Source organism: Podarcis liolepis, assembly GCF_965112155.1.
Source record: "Podarcis liolepis genome assembly, chromosome: 3".
Classification (NCBI taxonomy): Eukaryota; Metazoa; Chordata; class Lepidosauria; order Squamata; family Lacertidae; genus Podarcis; species Podarcis liolepis.
Genome location: NC_139557.1, coordinates 78,422,515 through 78,449,763, shown reverse-complemented (window position 1 = coordinate 78,449,763; position 27,249 = coordinate 78,422,515). Strand labels below are relative to the sequence as shown.

General features: G+C 41.6%; 1 protein-coding gene across 1 annotated transcript; it reads right to left on the bottom strand.

Annotated features, from left to right (window-relative positions):
* Positions 1–2,337: 2,337 nt before the first annotated feature.
* On the bottom strand, positions 2,338–25,400 carry GPR137B (G protein-coupled receptor 137B). The gene is made up of 7 exons (XM_083496948.1): positions 24,901–25,400; positions 15,634–15,683; positions 11,581–11,803; positions 8,231–8,378; positions 6,921–7,045; positions 4,374–4,498; positions 2,338–3,240 (listed from the first exon to the last, which is right to left on the bottom strand). The coding sequence occupies exons 1-7, from the start codon at positions 25,270–25,272 to the stop codon at positions 3,129–3,131; spliced, it is 1,155 nt and encodes a 384-aa protein (XP_083353074.1). The 5' UTR covers positions 25,273–25,400; the 3' UTR covers positions 2,338–3,128.
* Positions 25,401–27,249: the final 1,849 nt, after the last annotated feature.

Genomic DNA, 27,249 nt, shown 5'->3' with positions numbered 1-27,249 from the left:
ATCAATACACAGGTTGCTGGGCCCCAAAGAGCTAAGGGACAGGTTAATATTTTCATTGCAAACTTGTGGTGTGATAAGCTGGCAAAAATAGGACCTGGAGGACACTGTGCTGTCATCTGACACTCATATTTTCACTTTACATATGTAGTCACCCAGAAAGGTTTTTAATATCTGCACAGGTATAGCAGAGAGGCAAAACTGACAAGTGACTTTGGTGCAGTTGCATAAAATAAACAAATATTTTCTGTGTGAGATAATTTTAAGCTGTTTGAATCATAAAGAAAAAACACTGAAAAATAGCTGTTGCATTGCAACCCTAAGAGGGAGAATCTGAAAACTGTTTTAACTGCATGAGCAGGACAAAAACGAAGTCCGAGGAGTACTCTGACCCTCCTTTGTCCATTTTACATTGTTTGAGAACAGTGGTGGTGGTGGGGAAACAGGAGAAATTTTAGACTGGTTCCTAAACTAGTCTAAATCTCTCCCTGCTTTGGGAGCATGTCAGAGTCCTGGAATAGCTTTGGATCCAAGCCATTTCCCAGTCTTTCTGTAGCATGCCCCCCCATCACATTTAGCCCTACTAATGCTATAGATCTAACATCAGTTTGGCCATTGTATCATAATGGCGGGGTGAGGAATTCAACCTCAGATCTCCCCCTCCGATATCAGAGTACTACCTTTAGACTGGAGAGGGAGAAATGATGTAGGCTTTGTAGACATTACAGACTTTAACTGCAAGTAGGTCATTCTTTGTCTCAATTCTGATCAAATTTACTTTGGTGGGAAATGTAGCATTTCATAAGAAACGGCAGGATAGATACGGCTTGAGGCTTATGTGATGGGAACCAGCGATGGAAACGCATTGGATGCAGTCTCAATGGGAGTGTGTACACAGCCTTCTATGTGCCCCAGGGACTGCTTTTCTAGGGCCATAGGATTACAGTCTTAATTTACTGAACATGAGGGGAAGAAAGGGCTGTTTGTAACAAAAACACTGAGTTAGTGGTTTTTATTTGTAGGGCAAGTGAGAAGTTTATACCAAAATTGTACTGAATAGTATAGCACACTTGATTGATAAATGCAGTGAGTCAGGCTTTTATAGCTTCTAGCCCAGGAAGGCCTCTAAGCTTCCTAGTTTTACTGTCTGCCTTGTAGGCGATCAGCGGTGACTTTGGGCACCATGTTTGTTTGCCTGTTGCAGGTCCTGCAGGCATGGTCTAGATGGAGGCGAAGGCGAAGTGAGAGAACAGGCACTTCATGTGACTGTTCTGAGTGGGCTGCAAACATACTGTTCTTTCTTTGCTAATGAATGTCTCAAGTAATTGACTTCAAAAATGAAGTTCCAAATATACGTGGGCAGCAATTCAGCAATTCGATGCACACTTAACTGGAAAATAAACTCATTAAATAGTAGCTAGGTTTGGAAACTCAGTAAGCACCAGATTCTGCCAGATATACCCCAGTCTACCTGGTTTGGTTTTGGTCCTATTGTGGGGCCCCGTGTGACTGAAATCAGAACTTGACAGTCCTACTGGGCTAAAGCAGGTCTTTCAATTTGTGGGTATAGTTCCCGACTCTGTGCCTGAAGCAAAATGAATTCTGCAAAAAGAGCAAATTTGTATAATTTAGATCATAAGAATCATCTTTCCTTGGTGCAGCTTTTTTTGTATGTGAGGATAGGGTAGCTATAACCTTGATATTCTTATTTATAGCTGGGCAAAAGCAGGCTCCTATATTGTACCTATTGAGCTTAGTCAACTAAGCCATTTTCACCCAATCGCCTCATTTTTTTCAGCTGCTGTGGTATACAGGCTACCTATTTGGTCTGCATTCTACTCACTAGATCAAACGAGTAATACTTGAAGTAGATATTAATGAAGGAAGTGGTAACATTTTCTTTAAGACTGCATCCTGCTAGGAACAATAATTCCGTTGTTAATACATCTGTTTACTCGTTTATAAAACGTTCTCCTAAATGAGGGACAAAGATTACCCCACCCCATTTGCCATCTCTTCTCAAAAATGGGCCTTGCACTTTTCATATGCTGTCTAAAAGTGTCATTGTACAGATATACAATGTAGTTTGCGCCAATGTACCTGCAACTTTGAACAGAAAATGTAAATGAAGCCTGGATTACCAATAAAAGGCAAAGAACTGAATTTGGTACCTGATCTTTAGATGATCACTTGGTGTTCAGCTGACTCATGAAAAATATTGGCAGAGCCATGGCTAGTAATTGGAAATGACAAACACAAGTAATGTTGGACAGATATCTTATACTGGTAAAAAATGGACTCTGGACTATATACAGTGATAAATACTAATAAAACTTTTGGTTTTCTATTAAGACTTGGACAGTGTTTATTCTTAAGCTTACATACAGATCTGTTGTTTGCTTATATCAAATGATGAACTCCTATCAAATGCTGAGCTCATAGGTATCGTGGAAGCTTTTTATTTTATGTCTATTCTTTCCTCATGGTAGGATCCCAAGAGATTGAATATAAAATCAGCAGTTTCTCATTAATCACAATTGGCAATACTTACTTGTCATCCATTCCATACATGCATCAAGTAATATTAGACTTTTTATAATGAATGTTTTGTTGGAACTAGGAGTGTTTTAAAAATGTTTTTATATCAACATTGCCAAAATAGTTTGTATGATGGTCACAACTCATCATCATCATCATATCCTACTGAATGCATTACAACATGAGACACAAAACTATTTCTGTACATATAAACAGTGACAATATAAGAAAAGGGCTATAAATTTTTAGCAGTAGTTTTCCAACATAAAAATAATACAAATACAAATATTTTCTCTTAAGCTGCAGTCTTGTAATAACACCTCTGTATTTTGTCTTCATTATAAAAGGAGACACAGTGACTTCAGTAGGAGTGCTCCTATGTATAATTAAAGTACATGTGCAAATCTTTGCAAGATCACATCATAAGCAAGGCATATTGGAATGAAAATATAACTATGGTAAACCTGTATGGTTTAACTAAGTAAACCTATAGCTTGTTTTTACTCCTATGTTTTTCCATGGGCCATGCTATGCCCCTGTAACTTGTGCCTTATTACTGATGTTGATTTTTTAAAATCAACATTGGTTTGGTGCTACATAGGGCTTGGTCGTTCTATCTCTGTTGTATAACCCTGCTGCACGGATCCAATGTGAGGTATAAAGCTGTTGGTTTGATGTCCCCAGTCATAGTAATCGGGGGAGAAACTGGAAAACAAAATTAAAGAGAAATTAACTTGGTAAAATATAGGCGATAAAACAATACTTCAGGTCATGTGTTTCTGTGAAGTTCTAAGCAGGCACTAGACAGCCTTTGGTTTGAGGAATTGTGCAGACATGTTTGCTGCAATCCTGTGGTTCCTGGAATGAATTCCTGCTGCAGCTGGAAAGGAATTCGCTAGAGGGGCATAGGATCACACAAGAACATAACACTGTGGCTTGGCTTAAATTTTATACTTAGCTGTTAATCCAGGTCATCAAGAGTTCTATGCTGACAATCCCCAATTGTACTGGAAACTAAATCTGAGTACAACTTTCATTTACACGCAACATATTTTGATGAGACACATTAATAAAGATTCCAACAATAACTTATCTGCATGTTTGTGGTACTTATAACCTGTTTAGCTGGTTGTCTTCCCAGCTTTGTGTAGAATAATGAATTGTAGGAAGTACCGTATTTTTTGCACCATAACACTCACTTTTTTCCTCCTAAAAAGTAAGGGGAAATGTCTGTGCGTGTTATGGAGGGAATGCCTACGGGTGGCATGCCTACGGATTTTTCTCCTCTAAAAACTATGTGCGTGTTATGGTCAGGTGCGTGTTATAGAGCGAAAAATACGGTAATTCCTGTTCTTCTGGTGTCTCCCAGTCCTGGACAATCTAATAATGCGGGACATTGGGGAATGAAACTCAAATTTCCATGGAGTATACAGAAAGAGGTTGGAATCACACATAAACCTGAGTGATAGAAGCTAGGCGTCACAGAAGCGTGGCAGAATACTGTAAAGAATAAATTGTTATTGTGGCAAAATACTGGGCATAATACAGCCAAGTAGAACATTTGAAATCAGTAGGTCCCCCTTGAAATTAATGGGTGTTGTACAATTGCGTCCCTCTGTTGACAGAAGGCTCTTTAAAGTAGCCTAGGCTAATTACTCCTTCCCTCTGTAAGCCCTTGTGCCCCTCCACTCTGCTCTAGGAGGACCCTAGGAGGGACTGCAGGAGAAAGGGGGAAATTCTGAAAATTACCTCTGCTCTGGTCACAGAATCTACGAAAGCTAGAATTCTGCCACAACTGGGCACAATTCCCTTTGGCTCTGTTCATCAGTTTGCCTCACCTGCCATGCATACTGTGCGGTGATATACTCCATGCCAGATCATCATCGCTGTCGTATCTGCGAGGATTGTCAAAGAAATAAGACCTTGGACTGAACGCATGAGTTGGTACTATTCCTGGGTTTGTCTAGGGATGAAAGAGAAGTTATTTTGCATTGCACCTATTTCCCGTTGCTGTGTTTTGTGATTTGGCATCTGTCTTTAAATAGAAATGCAGAGAATTCTAATCACTTTTCTCCTATCCTGTCTCACATTTCTGTGCACTCATTTACATGCTGGCCTTCTGGTAAACGTTTCTGAATATAGCCTCTGTTCCTTCTCCTTTTGCTTGGAGGGAAATGATGGGAGTGAACAGGAACAGATAATATAAAGTTAAGTCTTGCAAAGTTTCCAAAGCATAATGAGAGTATCATTAGTAAGCAAATGATCTGGCTTATCTGTTCTAATTTACACTCTGATTTAACAAGCCACCCATTCTACATTGAGACATACCCAAATTACCTCGTCTTTTGTTATCAGATTTGACATTGAATCTTTGCAATTTCTTTTTGAACTCTAATGTCCCTAACTAAATACAGGGGCCCAAATTAATAGAATCAGAGAATTGTAGGGTTGGAAGAGACCACAAGAGTCATCTAGTCCAACCACCTGAAATGCAGGAATCTTTTGCTCAAAGTTGCACAATCCCAAGATTAACAGTTGCATGCTCTACCAACTGAACTATCTTCTAGTCAACAGCTATTAGGTTGCTCACGATACCAGTGTTGTCATTTTTTTAATTAAAAAAAGGCATACTAAAATGGCCACAGAATTATATTTGCTCATTGTTATCATGAAGAAACTGGCTTAGCTTGGCATTATTTTGTCATCTTAGATTTGAGAGGAAACCTTTTTTCACCCAGTGTCTCACATTGTGAACCGTATAGTGTCATGAGAGAAAAAATAATTAAATTATGAGGATCTTCTTTAAATAAGATATAAAGCAATACAAACGTAGTCAAAGGAGTCTCTATTGCAATTTAAACTGTTATTTAATTCCCTGTTAACAAAGCTCTGCTATGTACTTATATAAACTTTCAGTCACATACCGGTATATAGTACAGTGTATTACTATTATTATTTTTTTGCTATTACTCCCCTCTAGTGGCTAATTTCCAGAATATCCAATTCCAAAATCCATATTTGGGAGATACTGTGGTTGGCCCAAAAAGTATCACAAAACAGTATGCAAGCTTTAGAATTCTCCATAATGCTTCATCAGGCTCAATGATAAACAAAGCAAGGGCTTCCTCTTGTAAGGGCCTTAAGGTGGGAGGAGGTAGCCGGCATTCTAATATGGTTATGCAGGCTAATCTTTAGGATTTGAATTGAAGATGAGAAAATGATTCCCCCCCCCCCCAAGTTTTATCTTAATTTTTAAAGAACCTTTGATTTTAAAGACAAATGTTTTTGTGTATTTCTCTAATTTTCCAGCCTGGGGAAATACGAAAAAGTAAAAATAATAACAATATGCTACATCAGTTACATACAAAGATTTTGGAACACAAGTATGCAAAACAAGAATCTGGTTTAAATAAAGTGAATCTCTATACATTGATCTGTCCCCTCTCCTTTATCACATTTTGCAAACTTCTGCTTTAAATGTAACTTTAAAAAGAAGAATTCTTAAATGATTTCATAGTCACAATAAATCGACAATGAGGCAAGCAAATCCTTCCTTATCATAAATATTTGCAATCCAGATATTTTGAGCCAACAACCCTGTGCCACCTTCCCCCAAAGCTGAGAGCCCCTAACATCAGGAAATAATCGCCTTTAATGACTCTAGAGCAGTGTTTCCCAACCGGTGTTCCGCGGCACACTAGTGTGCCGTGAGACACCGGCTGGTGTGCCGTGGGAGGGAGGCGGGCGAGTCGGGCGGCGAGAGGCGGCGGCGGCGAGGATCCGCGTCGAGCCGGGGGCGGCTCCGCGGTGGTGGTGCCGAGCGGCGGGGCAGCGCGCGCAAAAGGGAGGAGCGCGAGACAGCGGAGGAGGAGGAGGCCGGCATGTCCGGGCAGCAGCAGCAACAGCAGCAGCAGCAACTCCCGGCGACGGCTCCTCCTCCGCCCGCTATCGCCGCCGCCACCACCACAACAGCCGCCGCCGCCTCAGCTGCCGTCGTCCCTCAATCCCTCGCTCTGCTGCCTCCTCCCACCCCGGCAAGGGGAAGGGAAAAAACTTTCACTTTTGTGCGTCCCTCCCGGCGTGACGCTGCGCGCTGACGTCACGGGGCGGGGCTTTAATGGTGGTGTGCCGCGAGATTTTTTCCCGGTAAACAGGTGTGCCGTTGCCCAAAAACGTTTGGGAAACACTGCTCTAGAGCAGAATGGGCTGAGCGGAAGAATAATTATGCAAAAACAAAGGGTGGTGTCTGTATTGATCAATGAATGTGTGCACTCAGATTTTAGAAGGGACATGTGACATTGGTAGGACAGGAGAGGTATTTCCTTTTAAAAAAACAGAATATCAAGAAGTGGGCATATGTTGAATGCGGGGAAAATATAACTTACTAGGTCTTTTGTAGGGTTTCGGACACGGAAGAAGAACACCACTAAGGATGTGGGCAGAAGTTCCCATACAAACAGGATTACTCCAAATACAACATATCCAGCATCACCCAACTGACATTTCAAATCTGCCTGTTGCAAAATTAAAGTTAAATATGTATTAGATGTACAACTAAATTCAGCATTTGCTAGCAACCCCATCTATTGCAGAATGCAGAAATGCAACTCTTTCACCATTCTCTGTGAAAATCAACTGGATAAAATACATCTCTGGGCATCAGAGATGGCCTAGATGCATCTACAATTTTCTTGGCCCAAATAAACAAAGAACCAGCATCTATGCAGGCAGGCAGGTTTCAGAGGGATTTTCTGACCAGCAGATCCCACTAGTCAGGATGCCATGACCAGTGGGCACTTTAAACATGCTGAACTAAGTAGATGGACTCTTCCACAAGCTGTTTTGGGGATGTACTTATAACATGAGAGACACAGTGTGCAATTTTGGCCTAGTTCTTAGTCACGCTGGAAGGGTTATACCCATGAGTCACTCGTGGATAAAATGACCTGGTTGGATTTCTCGGAATGAATCATAATTGGGGCTAAACTACATGTGATACGAAATGTGTCACTTGAAAGCATGCCAGTTGTTTAGTTTTTTAAAGAATGTGCAAGGGGCAGGCAAGTGCAGCTCTTCCTTTTCTGCCTATGAACCAAATGAACCTTGCACCATGCTGCTGCTGCTACTACTTGGTTGGGCATCCTGTGATGATTTAATTACAAGAGTAGCTCCAGTGAAATCTGTAAAATCTAAAGCCCAATTAGACTTAAGACTTGCTGGCAGATAGAGCTTCTTATGGCCTAAAAGGAATGCTTTCTTAAGGCTTTTCCATGGGTTATTTTTTTATGAAGTCATCATACCAAAACCAGGCAGATGCACATGGTAGGTTTCCTCAAGATAATTTCATTATTTTTCTGCAGGACAAAGTGGTTCTACTGCCTTACTCTCCTCCTTATATCACATTCCTGGACTACAAAATGCATATAAATGAGTCCTACATATAAATGGCTCTCCAGCTAAGCTTCTGTAGCCTCTTTTTTTTAAGGTTACAAAACTTTGATATCTAAAAGCTTACATATAGATCTGCACAAAAATTTCTTACCTTGCAGCCTGACGTGAGCAGAACCCTTTGTGGCAAATTATTATTAATTGCAATGCATGTCATATAAATGGGTGGAGAGGGTCGTTCCTTTTATGCAGTCAAATATCAGTGCAAGAATGATTTTAATCTTGATATCACAGGAAAGTACTGTACTTGCCTGATCAGATACATTGTACCAGTCGTAATCAAAAGAATTCTTGTTTTGAGAAAACGATAAAATGAACAGGTTGTAACAGGCTCTTGATGTATAAAGTAGTATAACAATCACTCCTACAGTAGTTAACTGGCATACGGATGAACCCTAAAGGAGAGATTAATACACACATCTTAGTATACTTGAATTTGGGCTTGGAAAGTGAGCACTGAAATGTCATGATTCTAGGAGAATAGCATAGCTGGACATCAAGTTACTTAGGACCATCCCAGATGATGTTTTGTTTAAATCTACAGTTTCTTTTAGTACTGTCAGATGAATAGTGCTCATACTTACCCACATTCTGCAGTTGAGTTCTCATAATAATTCGGTGCCATACTATGGATTGCTATTAAGTAAGAAGTCCTATCATGTTCAGTGGAATTCAGTCCCAAAAAAGTGTGCACAGGATCACAGCCTCTCTTATAGACCAACTTTTGATGTTTGTTTATATGTTGGGTTGGATATAAAATGATATATCTTTCTAGTATTTGAGATTTTATTCCCATCTAGTCTAATTTCCAAGATTTAAGCACATTTAAGCTGTCTGTCTGAACCAAGAACATTTAAATAAGCACATGACACTTTGCTGATCCAAGGGCTTGTGGCATTATTAAAGGAACTGAAATCAGGAAAAAGGATCACGAAAGCTGTGGTGGGACAGTTTACACACAGCAGACGACACTTAAAAGAGGAAATCATTGCTATGTACATATTTGCATTAGAGATAAAACATTGTTGCTATGGTAGTCTGGGAGGAACAAGCTGAAATAAAACTTCCCATCCTATTACAACCAAGTCTAAAAATGGAACTATATGGCTGGCGTTTTCAGTATGGTATTTCCCCAAATTAACCGACTGAGACAGAGCAGTTTTATGTGGCCTTTTACACTGCAGTTTCTCTAACCTAATAAACACCATGCTTCCTAAGATCTTATATAGATTTGGATTTGAGTCCTCGTTCAGCTCATGAAGCTCTCTGGAGAGCCGTGGCCCAGACATGCACAGCCTTACCTACCTCACTCACAATGTTGTTGGGAAGGGTGTAGCCCTCACCCATGAACCCAGCCCTAAGCCCCATGGAGGAAAGGTGTATGTGTCAGTCCCTGTGCAGTCAGTTCATTGATTTCTGTAGATTTCTGTGTCATGAAAGAAGGAATAAAACCAAACAGAAATCCTGCAAAGAAAGGATCATTGCTCTGTTGTGCTTCTGCTGAAGTAATATCCAAAATATCACTTTCTAAATTGCATGTGTGCAAGAGCGAACACTGTATATTCCAAATATCCGACAGATTTACCACTTGTGGTGTTATGACCCCAAATCCCTGATTTGTTACTTTTTGTGCTGAAATGCATTGATGTGATACCAGGACATTTGAGTATGGTGGTGGATTATTTCAACCAGCTGCAGTGCCACTCTGAATTATTTATACAGGAGTGCTGACACATAATATGTATGCAAAACAGAATCCAATAAAGCAGAGAACCTATTTAGATGTGGCAGTAATTGTTTAAAGAAAAGATATTGTAACATCACTAAACAGGGATTTCTTATCCATAACTACCCAACCATAACTCAGTCAGGCTAAGGCATGAGTAGGCAAACTAAGGCCTGGGGCCCGGATCTGGCCCAATCGCCTTCTAAATCTGGCTTGCAGACGGTCCGAGAATCAGCGTGTTTTTACATGAGTAGAATGTGTCCTTTTATTTAAAATGCATCTCTGGGTTATTTGTAGGGCCTGCCTGGTGTTTTTACATGAGTAGAATGTGTACTTTTATTTAAAATGCATATCTGGGTTATTTGTGGGGCATAGGAATTCGTTCATCCCCGCCCCCAGATATAGTCCAGCCCCCCACAAGGTCTGAGGGACAGTGGACCAGGCCCCTGCTGAAAAAGTTTGCTGACCCCTGGGCTAAGGTGTTTGGAAGAGGAAATTAACTATGTGTGAATCTGTTTTTCACTTTGATTATTCATATTTTTTTTCTTTTCCAATTATATCCTGCCTTTCTTCCATCATGGAACCCAAGATACTCTCCTGATCAGACACTTAACATACCCAAACTTGTTTAGCTTCTACAAGGTGCAGGCCTTATGTACCTCAAAACATGTCCTGGGACCGTATTGTTTGTCCTTATAGAAACAGGCACAAGCAATGAGAGGGGGAAATGGAAATGTGCATTGGAAAAGAGTGTGCTGTGCGCAAGTCACCACAGGGTGGTTTCATGAGGTAATTCATTTTCACAGACAAGCCCCACCCTTATTTCCCAGAAGTCACAGCAAAGCAGTAACATCTATGCTGAAAATTTGCAATCCCGTGCACACTTTCCTAGGAAAAAAATCGGTAGTACTTATTCCTGATCAAAAATGTATAGGATTGCACAGTAGCAAATAAATCGTAGCAAGCGATGTTTACTTGGAAGGAAGCCCCACTGTGTTCAATTGGGGTTATTAAAGGGAGACTAAGCACATTAAATAATTACATAAAATTCTTTAAAATAACCAAATTACCATAGGAAACTAAATCAGCATGAAGGACTAGCACCAACATAGAACAAGAAGTCAGCCTGTGGCATTTGTCTGGCAGAACAAGAGACATTTTTCTAAAAGTTCCCAAATATGAGTCTTGGTGGGTCTTGATCAGGAAGGAAAGCAGGTATGCTCATCAGACTATTAAATACCCATGGGATGGAATGCCGACATCTGAATAAAAAGCGACAAGTGGGAACACTGAAAGAAGAGAGGGGAAATGAAGAGAAGGAAGGGAGATAGCCGCCCATAACCTTTGCTACGGAAATGAACTGAGAAGAATTATATTATGAATTTTGTTTTTCTGAATCCCTATCACTTTCCCCAACTAATGGGGGAAAGGGCAAGAATTAAGGTAAAAACATAAGCACTTAAGGACAATGTCGTTTCTGAGCCTAATTCTGCTGTCGCAAAAGGGAAAGCAAGTAGCCGCCTTCTACCATTAGGCAATGAGGGGAGTGGCATCAGAAAGAAGTAAGGCCCCCTGCATTCAATGGCACTTACTCCCTGGTATGTGTGCAAAGGACTGCAGCCTAAAGCTAATAAAATGAACATAAATTCATATTGACTTAAGAGAAAAAAACAGTGGGCTTTTCTCTCATGAGTCACATACTGTGGGGACAGAACTAGAGATACTTCCTTGGGGAAAACCATGTCTGTTTGAAGTGATATGATACTGCTTTAAATGTATGGGGCCTTGTTCTTCAACGTATACCACTCACTTTTCCTCACAAAGATACAGTTCCCCCAGAAGTTGTACAAATGTCTGAAGTTGTACTTTACCTTGGATTCCAAGTAAATATTTGCTAAGGACATCTTGGAAATCTTGTAGAGACAAATGGAGAGCGAGATGGCACATAGCACAAACAATGAGTCGTTTATAGCAACCCGGATCAATACAATGATCTTCCTTTCTGAATTCTCTATTCTCACAAGTATGGCACACGTTAGATTCACCAGGAGGAAAAGTAGACTGACAACAAATGACACGAGATAAAGAGGCAACCTAAATGGGGAGAAGGAAAACATTGCTTTTTAAATGATTACCTTTTTAGCAAGTGTTAATAAAATGCACAGGGTTATCCAAGAATATATTTCGTTGTCCCCGAAGGGGGCAATGACAATAAAGATATTATTATTATTATTATTATTATTATTATTATTATTATTATTATTATTATTATATACCCTCCACTACAATTTCTAGAGGAGTAGCCGTGTTAGTCTGTCGCACATAAGCAATGAAGAGTTTTATGGCACCTAACAAATGTCCTTTTATAGGATTGGGGTGGTGGTGGTGGTATAGATGGCATCTGGGACAGGGTTTCCTCAGTGGTGGTTCCTCATTTATACAATGCTGTCCCTCAAGGTGAGAAAGGTGCATCTCTCTCATTGACTTTCAGAGGTTGTTTGTTTGTTTGTTTGTTTGTTTGGTAGGTATACCACCCTATACTGAATGTATACTTAAATACATTCCTGTTTACCCAGGCATTTGATAGCTGAGTAAAACTGGCCATAGCAAGCTTGAAATTAGTAACTGGGAGGTATGTTCTAAATGATTTTACATGTTTTTAGATGGTTTTTCATTTTTTTAAAAAAAAATAATTGTATTTTTGTTTAAATTAAAAACCATGCACCATCTGTTTTAGCCATCTGTTTTGGAGTGAATAGGGTAATAGGGCAGCAGGGGCCAAAGGTTATCTGGTAATTAAGGTGCCTGGTTGAGGCAAATGTAAGATATATGGCTACTTGTTTGCCATTTATAGATAGAAGGAAATATAGCTCTTTGTCTCCCATAAAAGGTAATAGGAAATGGGTGTATCTTTTATGATTGGTTCTAGCAAACAGCCAATAGGAATTTCAACCAGGCTGATTGGACAGAGGCAGCCAAAGGAGGAGCAAGGGGGCTGGGCTGAGGGAATATAAGCGCTGGCCATCAGGGCTGGAGTGGACAGAGCTTTGGTATCCATATACCACTGTGTTTCTCATTTATTTGTCTGACAATTAAATTATTATTTTAATTTCTCTATTGCTGCGTTGAATATTTCATTCCAGCTAAGCGTTAACCACAAGCAGGGTGCTACAAGTTAAGGCTGTGAGCTCTCCCATCTTATGCTCAGTGTAAATAAAAGACATGATAGTCTCCAATGATCTTCGTTCCAAGGAAACCCAACTCAAAGGATGATCTGCACCCTTGAAATCTCTCTCCGCTCAGAGATTGGGCTGTACATAACAGTGTAAATGGCCAGCTTTTGTGGACTACAGTCTACTTCATCAGATGCATGAAATTTTATCCCGAGTTATAGGAATACTGTATAGGCACATAGCTTCGTGGGATGGGGATTGTAAACATTGAGGTCAGAAGGAAATTAAATGCAGAAAGTACAGGTGGTGATAGTTATGTTATTAACAGCTACCAGTGACAAAGCAATTGTTTAAAACACAGACATTCTGGCATTGGTAAACTAATTAATTCATGCTGTGTGATTTCCTTTTTTAAAATTCAGGCCACAAGTGATAGCAATGAATCTTTTGGTAGATTCATTGTAATTCAATGGTTTCATGATGTAATCTTCCTTTGAAGCTCCTTTTTTCAACAATTAATTTCCTTCTGGTCTTACAATCTGTAACTCTCCTCTTCTCCACCCCCACCCCCCATGTTCACCCCTGTAACTCAAGATAAAACTTGTCATGTCTGATGAAGGGAACTGGAGACCTGAAAGCTATGCCATAAATAAATTTGCTAGTCTTTAAGGTGCTATGAAACTCTTCATTGTTTCTCCATGACAAAATAGTTCCTTAGCTTAAGGCACACACCATACCTTTGAAGCACACTCTTTCTCACAAATAATTCTGGACACTGTAGCTTACCCCTCACAGTTACAATTCTCAGCAACTCTTAACAAGCTACAATACTCAGAATTATTTGATGAGGCAAATGTGCTTTAAAGGTGTGTATACAGGTTGGTTTAATACATTTTGCTGCCTGAGGCAAAGGAGAAGATTGCCCACCACCCGCCAAAACACACAATTCCATGTACAGAAGGCAACCAAAGTGGCAGTGGAATCCCACTGCAATGCTGGTGATGGGACCAAGTTCTTCATTTCACTTGAGGACAGCAGTCTAGCAGTACAGGCCACATAGCACACAGGACTCTTGTGTTCAACATCTCACTGTCATTCGCCCACCAGGTGCCTGCTCACTCCCCACTGCAAATGCTGCCATGTGTGCAGTACATGATAAGCCATTATTAAAGTTTCTGCATGACAACGTTTGGTAAAGTAGTAGTATTTAGCAACTGACATTATTGCCATTTATAAACGTCACTTGATCACCATAGATTCAAATTACCCACAGAGAACCAAAGGTTGTTGGAGTGGAAAGTTACCTTGAAGGCAGTCCAGTCCAACACCCTACAGAACCAGTGTGGTGTAGTGGTTATAGCCGTGCCAAATTTAGGGTGTTGCAGGAGGTTTCCCTGCACAGGGTGCTGAGCCAAGGGGGCACATAGTAGTAGTAGTAATTTGTTATTATTAATTATTAATTATTATTATTATTATTATTATTATTATTATTATTATTATTATTATTATATGCTTAAGCCATGAATTAAAAACACTCCTGTCAAATACAGAAACGGAAGGTTTTCTTACTTTCCCATGTTTGCTCAGAGAAACAGAACCACAGTTGCCTCTCATGAGGGAAAGTCAAGGCAACCTCTACCCGTGGATATTTTCAAGTTGGAAAACACTTTACACCTTTCATGTTTCATACCTATGTTTAACAAATGGTGATCAATGCACACATACCTATTTTGCTACATGCATGCACTGTAGTCCAACAACAAATGAAGGGCTACAGATACCCTACCCCACTTCCAAGGGGGTTGTGCACTTGGAGAGGTAAACTTGGAGGACATTAACTGCAGCTTCAATGCAAGCAACTTCTTGGTTCCCTCCTGTCTTTCCTGAGTCTTAATAACTGCATATGACCAGGTGTTATGTGTAAAAGCTCTCCCCAGGCTCTCAGCTTCTACTAGGATCCTCCCTAATGAATCCTGGCACAGGGTGAGAAAACTGGCATGACATGGAAAAGCAAGGCATCCTGATTCTGAGGCAAGGCTCGTGGTAGCCTAAAAAATCCTTATGTGGGCATTTCAGGGCCTTCAAGATTTAACTCCAGTCCTCTCATGTTCATTGCTGTTGCTTGCACATACTATGCATAAAGAAAAGCCCAACACTTATTTCAAAGCACGGTAGGCTAAAGTGTTACCTGCTACGTTGCAGGATCCCTTCAGAAGAAGAGAAGGCTAAGAAACAAACCCTACACAATTCAGGAGTGGAGTCCCTAAGATGGTGGGATGGTGTCTTGCACACCTTCTTCCAGCAACTTCTGCATTTAAGCTGGTGCCAAATGTATTGCTCTGCTTTCCTTTGGACCACATCAGCAAGGCCGGGAGGGGGCTCTTGTCATCTGGGCAGCCCAGGACCTCCATACACACAGCCCTGGCTTGTGCTACTACAGCAAAAACAGTGCAGGAGATAGCAGTTACAAGTTACCATTCTCTGGAGCCACAACAGGAACTGTGAATCTCTAGTGGTTTAACTTCATCCCCAGAGGTGCACTCCATGGTCTCTCGAGACAGATGAATGCCAACAATAAACAGACTAAAGTGTGCCTCAGAATCACTAAAACTCTCAAGAAAATGTTGCCATGTAATTATTACTTCTTTTAGCAGGTGAATACAGTTCCTATGGAGATGTATTACAATATGGCCCAGCCAGCAATGAACGGTTGTTTTTCCTTTTATTCCTTACAGGAAAGGTGTTTCTTACCTGTATTTAAGTAGTTCTGGTGAGTATTTTGATTTAGCTTTGAAAATCACCTGTAATAAAAATGAAAGTGCATATTATACTTACACAATTAAAGGTTCAAATATTGTGAGCACTCTCTTGTCCCTTTAATAGAGATGGGCCCTTGCTGTGCAGGCTTGGCTTATTCATTGACGTTTGCTGGGCTGTGGGACTGAGAACACTGTCGTTTAATGTGGATGCTAAGCTTCCTGTATCTCCATTTTCTATATCATGTTCTCCAAATCACTGCTTTCCCACACTTTCCAGTCCCTTTGTCTGGATTTTCCAATACCTGAGATCCTCCAAAAAGGAGAACAAAGAGCAGAATGTCATATGGACAACAAAGAATTAATGGAAGCACATAAAGCTTACTTGACACATTAAATGATGGTATGGATGAGCCCTCTGTTGCATCCCAAGTAAGTTGATTTCCCAATGCTCAGCTGCTTTTACAGAACATAGGTATTTCCTGATGAGCAATTTCAGCCTGCTTGGCTGAAACCCAAATGCTTATTGTCCTTTTTCTAGGCTGTTTTATACATAAAAGTAGAAAAAGCAAGTGCCTGTTTTATATTTAGCATATGCCCACTTTTGCACTGTAACAAGTGAAATGACTAAACATCCTTCTTGTTGACTTTGTGTGAACTGCAGAAATGAAGAAGCAGCTGAGAGCACTGTGGTTCCCCTCAGTCCCCTCAGGTGGACACATGGTAGAAAATAGTGGAGTCAGGGTTAAAGTAAGATAAAGGTAAAGGGACCCCTGACCATTAGGTCCAGTCGTGACCGACTCTGGGGTTGTGGCACTCACCTCACTGTATTGACCGAGGGAGCCGGCCTACAGCTTCCGGGTCATGTGGCCAGCATGACTAAGCCGCTTCTGGCGAACCAGAGCAGCGCACGGAAACGCCGTTTACCTTCCCGCCGGAGTGGTACCTATTTATCTACTTGCACTTTGATGTGCTTTCGAACTGCTAGGTTGGCAGGAGCAGGGTCCAAGCAACGGGAGCTCACCCCGTCGCAGGGATTCAAACCGCCGACCTTCTGGTCGGCAACTCCTAGGCTCTGTGGTTTAACCCATAGCGCCACCCGCGTCCCTGTGATCGCCACCCGATCACTGTGGTTCCCCTCAGTCTGTGTTCTCCACACCAGGTGGACACATGGTAGAAAATAGTGGAGTCAGGGTTAAAGTAGGTACCTACTAAATACTTAACAGCAGGAGTAGCCAATGTGGTATCCATTAGGCAATGGTTAGGAGTGATGGGGATGGGAGTCAAACAACTGTATTGGAAGTATATAGTGCATATTTATCCTCTTCTATTGTAATGTGTGAACATCCCTAAGCAGCCCTAGTAGAAAAACACTTAATATAAACCAGGGGTGGGGAACCTCCAGATGTTGTTGGATCCCATCTCCCACCAGTCCCAGCCACCATAGTCCAATGATCAGAGATTATGGGAGCTGCAGTCCAGCAGATGGGTTCCCTTCCGCTGTTCGAAATAACTAGAGCATGTACCACTCTGGTGAGACAGTCCGCGGGCAGGTAGGGTCACAGTGCAGTTCTATGCAAGTCAGAAGCAAGTCCCAGCTTATTCACTGGGGCTTACTCCCTAGAAAGTGTGTTTAAAGACCTGGATGCATAAAGACCTGAGAACTGGCACATTCCCCATTTTTTCTGATCTAAATATATTCTGTGCCACTTCCTCTTAACCTTTTCCACATGCTACAAACTTGCTAATATGTTCCAAACTTGTTACTCATATTCATCACTATCCTCTAATTCATCTCCATTCTGTTTTCATCCTTGTAAAAATGTGGTGCTCACAGCTAATCTCAATAGTCCAAGCCTAAACACACCTGTAAAAAGAGCATGGCTCTCCAATGTTAAACCGGGAGGCAGGAAGTAGAATAAGCAAACATTTGGAAAAAGTACGCATGTCTTCTCTTGCACTCATATGGTGATGTAAACACCAAACAATGGGCATTGATACTTATAATTGCCCCATCTTGTGTAGATACACAATATGCTATTTGCTTAGGCTCCAAAACATAAAGGGTGTCTTCCCCCTATTTTATCCCTGTGAGGCAGGCCAGGCTGAGAAATAGTGGGTGGCCCATGGTTATCCCAAGATGGCGCAAGCCTGATGTGAAAGACAAGATGGTGGTTCCTCTATTCCACATATAAAAGCTGACCAGACTGACAGCTGAATATGATTTTAAAACACTGGTGACAGGATAGCACCCTCCACCATATCCTAGGGCAGTAAACCAGCCTTCAGTTTTTTCATACCAAAATGAAAAGCAGGGTTTGCAGTCCCATAAAGTAGCTTAAATATGGCTGGCACAAACAATCAAATTGCTTAAAGTTGTAAAGATTTTCAGCTCCATCTGGTAGATTACATCTTAACAACGAGTCTTTTCAGCATCAAATACCAGTATGTGTTGGCCATGGTATAAACATGTGTTAGGAATACTTACAGAAAGAATTTTCCTGAACCGATTTGCATTCTTATTTCTTGTTTCTAGCATGAAATACCTTTGCTAACTTCTCTTTGAGGATAAGCGTTGAAAAGTCAAAGATGTGATTATCCTGATGGAATCACCATAATTCCAAGTGTTGCAAACACAACTGATAAGAATACACAGATTGCTTGTTTACTTTATTCAACGTTATTTTCTTTTCCCCTGTGAAGATCACTGAACTAATCAGGATGTGGAAACAACACTTCACATACCTATGTCACAAGAACACAACTGACAATAAAATGAAAGTGATCAGTGAATGTAAACATGTGCAAGGAAAGGTGTATACAATACAGAATTACAAAACACAAGTTAAACAAACTGTGGCCACTGTATATCCAAATAATACAGATAGTAATTGACAAGATATCCAGGATTGTATCTTGTTTCATATTCCTTCCAAAATGAATTGGAGAATTATTCATGGGTGTGAATCATTAATCCCCTTATACCTTCAATCTTTTCTTTCAAAAGGGTGTTTTGATACACAAGACTTAACATAAATGATGTGTAATCCGAATGTAAAAACTACATAGACCAGAATGTTCATTTACATTACAAATGCCTCTCTTCCACTCTTGCTTCTGCATCGACTTTCCAATGGCATTTGCATGTGAGGGAGCTACAGAGGCCATTCATACTTCATATATGAAAGCACCCTTTGTGCTGAGTAACGGCCACATTCCATATTAACTACGTGTGAAACACAGCCTGACAGCAGATACATTTTGAGAGCAAAGAGGAAAAGCTACACATGACAAGAGAAGACAGAGAAATCTCAGGATCACTAAAGGTAAAAGGACCCCTGAGTGTTAGGTCCAGTCACGGACGACTCGGGTTGCGGTGCTCATCTCGCTTTATTGCCCGAGGGAGCTGGCATACAGCTTCCGGGTCATGTGGCCAGCATGACTAAGCCGCTTCTGGCGAACCAGAGCAGCGCACAGAAACGTAATTTACGTTCCTGCCAGAGCGGTACCTATTTATCTACTTGCACTTGACGTGCTTTCGAAATGCTAGGTGGACAGGAGCTGGGACCGATCAACGGGAACTCATCCCATCATGGGGATTCGAATCGACAACCTTCTAATCGCGTCCCTGGCCTCAGGATCACTAGCTAAGCTGAAAGAGACTAAACACTGAGCAGGAAACAAAAACCATTCACTTCGAAATCAGCAGCCTTTAGGACACTACTCCAGTTAAGGTACCCTTTATTGCATATCTAAGACCCAATAAAATGTACACTGGGTGTACAGGAAGAATGTAACTCAAGCATTATTGCATACACCTGGCGTTGCATTTAAACTGGGCTCTGACCCATTAGCATGGAAACATAGGACGTGCATGTAGTGGGTGAGGAGGATCAGATTAAAATGAAGGTTTTAATATTTAAATCAGGCCTAGTTGTGGCAATTCTGGATATCACAAAGATAGGTTAACACACACACACACACACACACACACACACACACACACACACTTCTCTCTCTCCCTCTCCGTCTGTGAGACAGACAGACAGACAGACAATTTCCTTAGGCGAGTAGACCAAAACAAAGCCACGGGGGGATGAGTCAAATGGCCTCCATATGCCCTATACTGAAAAACTGAAAATAACAAGTGTCTTTGCTCCTTCATCTTAGACTATTTAAGGATGAAATCCTTAGACGGGTTATGCAATTTTGTTCCTAATTAGAAAGATGTATTATGCAGTGAATCTCACCCAATGGATCAAGATAACTGTTCCTTTGAGAATAAATCCTGTGTTTTGTATGGAAGTGACTTGCTGAAGCACTCTGACTCAGAGTGGAAAGGCATATTACGCAGCAAAAATGGAGTTCCATTCCATTTGTAAACCTAATATGGGGGTGAAACAGGGACTCTACAGGAGAGAAGTGGCAGGCAGGAGTGAGTGTTCATCTCTTCCAGCTTTTCTCTCTCACCCCCCCCCCAGCACCCCCAAGCTCTTAACCCAGCCCAATGGCTCCAAAACTATAAATATAATTATGTGGGGAGGGGAAGTCATGGAGGCTGAGGTTGCAAGGAAAAATGAGAAAGACAGAAAGTTCCAAAACCCTCCTTACCAACAAAGACACATATTTGGAAAACATCTGGTTCCATCCTGAAAAGTTTGCAAGAAGGGACTCTGAAGGATTTGCACTAGAGCTGTGTTTCCCAGCTTATGGACCCACAAGGAAAGTAAAACCAAAATAATTACTACTTTAATCCTTAACTGGCATGATGAATTCCTCTTACAACTTTTTGTTTTGTGGGCATATTACTGTTGCATGCCACCCTGATCAGTGCAAGAGCAGTGCAAGATTCCAGGGGTTCGAGGTGCTTAAGCAGAGTCTGTGTTTCCTTTTGGAAAGGAGGCACAGTGGAGACTGTGGTGTCTTTATAGAATCAGAGTTGGAAGGGACCCGGAGGGTCTAACCCCTTGCAATGCTGGAATGTTAGATAGATCATACATAACAGGTGTACATTCAACCTCTGCTTTAGAACCTCCAGGGAAGGAGAGTCTACCACCTCTTGTGGGAGCACCTCCAATTCCTCCTGCTGCACCCCTTCTTCCCCCTTGCCTTCAGCTATTGACTGCTTACAGTCCTGCCCATCCACACTCTGGATCTCTTCGGCCACCCCTTCCATCTATGTGCCTTGCAGCTGGGCTCCTGGGTCACTTTCAACCCCATGTAGAGTCTCCTCTGGTAGGGCCCTCACCTCGCATGGAGTCACGCTTTCCTTTCCACATAGCCTTCTCGCCCACTCTGCTGGCCGCTGCCTCATCCTGGTCTCGCTGCTGGATAATTCACTCAATCTGCTGGCTCTGCTCCACCTGTTGCTAGATTTGCAGCTGGAGCATCAACCTGAACAGCTCCAGGAATGCTGCTGTTCCTCCATCCATCTTGACTCAAGACACACCTCACTCACCGGCCCTTCTCCAGAAAACACGTATCCCGACTTTTGACACCAGTGTTCTACACCACCCCAACCTCTGAATGTTGCGAGATTCCAGGGGCTCCTAGCACTTACTATACAACCTGAGCCTATGATGGAGGGATCCACAGCATCAACACCCCCAAAGTCTATTATTTCTCCCATAGTTGCAGCCTTGGATTGCAGCAGAAATCAGGGATGGCTCTCTTTCTCTGCTTGCTTCTGGTCCACATCACTGCTTACTCTCAACTCTGGCTTTTGTCCTTCCCACTATCTGTGATTGTTAGGAGAGCCTTAGTCCTCTCACAGGGTTTCCTGTTAAACCACTCTGGGAACTGTTGCTCTGCAAGGGACCCAGGGGTCTTGTAATAACTCTCAATGCCCTTAACAGACTGCACACTTACGTAATCATATGTGTTCAGAATGATTTTTTATAGCTCATGAAGCAATATCCTTTAATCAGATGGTTGTTATTCTTACATTCCCATAAGCACAACAGTGAATAACTATGTAAGCACTATAAACATTCTAACAAATTCCACATCAATAGGGATTTATGGTAAAATTCTTCTTGGATGGCTTAAGTAATGGTTATGAAATGGGCAAACTTTAAAATGTGGGCTGCTGTACCAAACAGGCTGGGTACCACTGCACTGGAGTTCCTCTTTCTTTCCTCTTGCTCAGTGGTATTGTACATGCTACTAACATGCCAACCTGGTGCCCTCCACCTGTTGTGGACATTTGCCATCACCCCCAGCCAGCCTTGGTGGGAGTTGTAGCCCAAAACAACTGCCAGGCTGGCAAAAGCTGTACTATGAGGTCCAAGATAGCCTCTTGCTTTGCCGATGCTTTGTACATGTTAGTTTACTGGCATAATTTCAACCGATTACCTAATGTATTTCTCCTGCTCAGCTATCCTAATTAATATTATGGGCTTTCTCTTTACAACATGTCCAACTACAAACTTATATTTTTTTGCTAGTATTCAGTGACTTTCCTTCACACCCAAGAGGCTGGGCGCCATGGTGAGGCATAACCAATCTGAAGCCTTTCTTATTTTTATTTGGGTGAAAGTTGCCTCTGGACAGAGTGATCTCTTCTCCTCCCTTTCCACACTTGCCCTTGCTTGTCTTCTGTGACAACGTAGATGTGATTTTAACAGGGCACCCTTTGACAACATGTTGAATTACAAGCCAAACTTGCCACCTCCTGTATAGAATCTGAAGCATCCACTCAAATACGGTATTGTTTCCTCAGAATCAACCCCTATTGTATTTAGTGGAGATTACTTTCAACTAAGTGTGTGCACAGGATTGCAGCATGTGTGAGATTTATTATCATGGATCTTGCAATTCTTTTATGTAGTTCTCCTTCAAAGGTTGACCTATTTTCTCAACTCTTCTTTTATTAGTATTATTGGGAGCTTTTCTGTACAAGCAAAATCTGCCACAAATTTATTGTTATGATATTGGGGTGCTAAGCTGTAGGCCAGACTCCTCAGATTCCTGCATCTAGCAAGTGTTAAAAGCTAATCAAACAGTCTAAATTCTGGAGATAGCAAAGCTAGCTTCCTGGTGAGCTGATGGGAGATTAAGGAGTTCACACTGCAAATGGGTGGGAGCCCCTCCCTCAACAGGCAAAGGCAGAGTTATGGTACATTGTTGCAGAAGAAAAGCAACAAACTGGAGAAAGCCATGCCTGATTTCTGCTGGAATCCAAGGCTGCGGTTATGGCAGAAACAATGCCCTTTCAGGGCATTAATCCTATGAACCCCTCCTTCATAGGCTCAGATTGTATATATGTGTTATATACCACAGTCTCTACTGTGCTTCATTCCTCAAGGAAACGCAGACCCTTGATAAGTGCCTGGAACCCCTGGAAACTCACACTGCTCAGAGATTGGGGTGGTACAACAGTGTTTTAGCTTTTGTGTGCTACTTCTTTTAAGTTTATCAGTATAATATCTCATCTGCATTCAACAAAAGACTTGCAGGGTTATTCTGTTTTTCAAAAATGTAATTTTATGTTACTTATAATCTTCTTTGGAAGGATTTGCTTCCTGGAAGGAGGTATTTAAATAACTGCAATTAAAAAATAAATAATGTTACATTATATTATACATAACATATAATATAAAGTTTTGATCCTATGCACATATGTTGGAAATAAGCTCCACTGAAGTTTTGTTCCAAGCGAGCTTGTAAAGGAACACTGCACAAGCCATTCAGTGAGTTCCTCGATCCTGTATACCTGAAGGAGCGTCTCCACCCCCATCATTCAGCCCGGACACTGAGATCCTTCTGGCGGTTCCATCTTTGCAAGAAGTGAGGTTACAGGGAACCAGGCAGAGGGCCTTCTCGGTAGTGGCGCCCGCCCTGTGGAACGCCCTCCCATCAGATGTCGAGGAAATAAGCAGCTATCCTATTTTTAAAAGACATCTGAAGGCAGCCCTGTTTAGGAAAGTTTTTTAATATTTAATGCTGTATTGTTTTTAACACTTGATTGGGAGCCGCCCAGAGTGGCTGGGGAAACCCAGCCAGATGGGCGGGGTATAAATAATAAATTAATAATAATAATATCCCAAATGAGTTGAGATTTCAAAGCCTGTAGAAACTTTGCATTGTATGGCATTTTTAATAAAATATTGCAACTGCTCTGCCCAGCTTCTTTAAAAGGCTGATAATTTTATATTTCCTGCTTGTGTTTGTATATAAAGAAAAAAAGGAAAAAGGAAAGTAAAATATTGTTTAGTACTAAATATTTGGTCCAAATGATCAAATTGCTCAATGGAATTAAGTAATAATGCTTAGCATTAGTGCATTTCAAGTATTTAAAGCTCACTTCACATGCATTTCTTTCACTAGCTCTAAACAACAGTCCTGCAAAATAGGCCAGAAGGTGAACTAAGGTTGAGAAAAGAGTGAGAAGTTTGCCTAAGGCCATCTAGCAAGTTCCTGGCTGAGGTAAAAAAGAGCAGGCTTATTGCTTCCATTCTTAACCCTTGCGCCACACCAGTTCTCTGAAAGAATTTTCCTGCACATACTTTTGAATAAGTTATCGCTTGACAGGACTGAAATCAAAACAAAAATAACTCTTGCAATCAATATAAATGGCCAGAGAGATTTGGATCTCTTGATAGCTAGCTTTATTAATACTAACCCATCTCTATGGCAGTGAGATCACAGAACTGAGATCCAGACGCTTTGCTGAACAGACAACATGAGTTGCAAAACCTTACTTTGTTTTGTTGGTAAAAATCAGATGACCTGCTTAGTTTGATGAGGAAGCAGTTTCCCTCCCTCCTTTTTCGTTTCCTTATCAGTATCTATTTGAGGATCGGCTTAAGCATTTCATGTTGGGTTTTTAAAGTATCCCCCACATATCCAATACAAGGACAACTTCTGCTGACTACTACAAGTGTGCAACAAAGGTTTGTGTAAAAGTAACATGGCTCTGGGTGTATGAAAAATCAAGACAAGTTGAACTATAGTTTATACTAACCAAACAAGGATGTCTTATGGTATTTCATTCAATGCTAAGCTCTTATGCATGAGGGATGCTATCTTTGCTTCTCCCCCTCCCTGAGATTCAGAGACAACAGAGAAACTCTCTTTTTGTGCTCTGGTGGGATTCGGCTACCTTTTACTCAGAGTAGGCCCACTTAAATTAATAACTTAGTCATGTCCATCCATTTCAAAGCTAAGACTTTCTGAATGATTTCTGCATGTACAACTTAGCTGAATGCCACCCTCAAAAAAACAACAATCTGGCACAATCCAGACATGGCCATTTCCTTACCTGAGTGAAGTAAAGATTCATCAGTGTCAGTGTAAAAAACTGGAGGCACACGGGGAAGCAGTAAAGCAGCCAGAAGGCGAAAGGGCTGAGAGAATTGGCCGTGACAAAGTCTCTGAAGTAAAAGGAGAAGAGCACCGTCCGAAGCGACGCCCAGAGCAGGCAGAGGAACAGAAAGACCGTCTGGTAGCTGAACCTCTTGTGCCGGTAGTGAAGGACCAGCCAGAGCTGGATGTAGATGAAGACGAAGAGGAGGGAATAAAAGACCGTGTAGGCAATGGTCAGCCCCAGCTTCACATAGGGAGGCACGGCGGGGCTCAGAGTGGAGGGGAAGGTGTCGTTGCCCAGGGAGCTCCTCCACTCGAGCGCCTCCATCCCCGGCTAACTTGGCCTCCTGCTTCGGCTGCCTCCTCCTCCTCTCATCTTCCTACAGCAGAGGAACTCCGAGCAAGAAAACAAGCCGCACTTCCTCTTTGGCGGCTCACCGAGGGCTTGCAGCACATGACCACAATCCGGAGTGATTCATGAGGACTGCCTCTGTCAGCATTTGACAAGCAGCCACTCAGAAAAGCCGATCTCGGCGGGCCCTCAATTGAAACCGCCTCCTGCCCATTCGCCGGTGTTCCGCCCGGAGTTAAACGACGCTCTCTCTTTAAAAAATAAAGAACCAATGCTTAAAACAAACCGTGCTCTAAATTTTTGATTTGTGCAATTCCCCGCTCCCCTCCCTAGGTGTTGTTTTTTTGTCCTGAAGTTACAGGCATCTGTGTTGTCTCGTCTGGTTTGGCCCAAGCTAAGTTAGGGAAAGCTGGGAGTTTTAGCATCCTTGTGTATGGCAAAAAGGAGTGTTTCTGGGGTGGGAGAACGGAGGGCAAATCTTCAGTCTGCCTTCTAGTTTCGTCGACAGAATATGATCCTTATGGCAGCTGCCTGGATGATCATACTCCCCTTGTTACCAACTTGGTTGCAATTGCTGGCCATGACAACTGGAAGCTATGAAAATACATTCCAATATATTCAGTATACATATATCTTAAGTATTTGCATACAGAATAGGAAAATAATGAGATCTAGTGCTGATATTTCCTAAGTCTTAAAGTCTAATAGTCTAATGCATGGCTCCTTAGAAGTAATTACATGAAATATAAAATTGCACTCCTTCATTCCTCAATTTATGACCAGTTTTCAGCTCCTCTGGTGGTCTACAGTGAGCAGGTAGGCTGCCCTGATTTTCCTGGAACAAGATTGGGACAAAACTATAAAATCAAATTTTTGGACAATGGCTGCTTCTCACTTTAGAACGCAGTATGAAAAAACCAACCCTACCCCAACCACTGTATTCATTCCCACTCCCCCCCCCCCCAATTTTGGATGCCTTTTTGTTGTATCATTGCAGGATTTTTCTTCTTGGTTTTTGGTGTCTATAAAAGCTTGCAGATAAACATTCAGAAGTGCCCATGAGGTTAGGTTATGTATGTCTTTGCATTTTGTTTGTCTGTGCACGCTTAAGTAGAAGAGAGATGAAAAGTGAAACCTAATAGTGGTTTTAACTTCCAACTATGAAAGCTGCAAAACTGTTTTCATATCCCCATTTCCTGTGTAAATCCAAGTCACAGAAGATACACTGTGGACACTTATGAGAACTACAAAGCTGACAGCTAATGTGCTCTGTGAGATTTCTTTCCTATTGTAACATGAAGATTACATAAGCATGTCCCCCAAATGACATGGCTGCCAATGCAAAACAAGTCACTAGTAGGTGCGATTCCAGGAGGCACTGTTTCTCTGAGACCTCCATTCATTTCAGTATTTGGTAGATGACTCCTTACGTTTCAGCTTCCCATTCTTGAACGAGATCTTACATGTAGACCAGAAGGGGCTGTTCCAATAACTACAGTTAGTTTACTGCAATGCCATTAGCTCATGACAGGAGAAAAGCAACACACAAGCAAGAATCACTATAAAATTACACATTTATTGTTTGTTATTTCATTTACTATATTTATTAGTTGCCCTATAATGCCCCAAACCACAGAAATTCAGCAAAAACTGAACAGCACACTGTGCAACTCAGCCATAAATAATAGTGCAGAGATTAAAGCAAATTCAGCCATAATCATAAAATCAAAACAAGGAGAGACACAAAATAGCTTACAGAGCTAAAATATATCATGATGACACCGTTGTACATAGATGCGCAGGAAGCTGCTCCTGAGTATTGCCCACACTGACTGGCAGCAGTTCTTTAGGATCTTTCCCAGCCCTACCTGGAGAAGCTGAGGATTGAGCCCTGGGACCTTTACATGCAAAGTAGGGACCAGGTGGGTCCCTCAAGGGAGGGCATTCCACAAC

Excerpts from the sequence above, each read along its gene's own strand:
- GPR137B (XM_083496948.1), bottom strand. The coding sequence starts at position 25,272 with ATGGAGGCGCTCGAGTGGAGGAGCTCCCTGGGCAACGACACCTTCCCC. Across the intron at positions 8,379-11,580 it reads ATATTTACTTGGAATCCAAG|GGTTCATCCGTATGCCAGTT; the intron begins GTAAAGTACAAC and ends TCTCTCCTTTAG. Across the intron at positions 3,241-4,373 it reads CCGCACAGTATGCATGGCAG|TTTCTCCCCCGATTACTATG; the intron begins GTGAGGCAAACT and ends TTTGTTTTCCAG.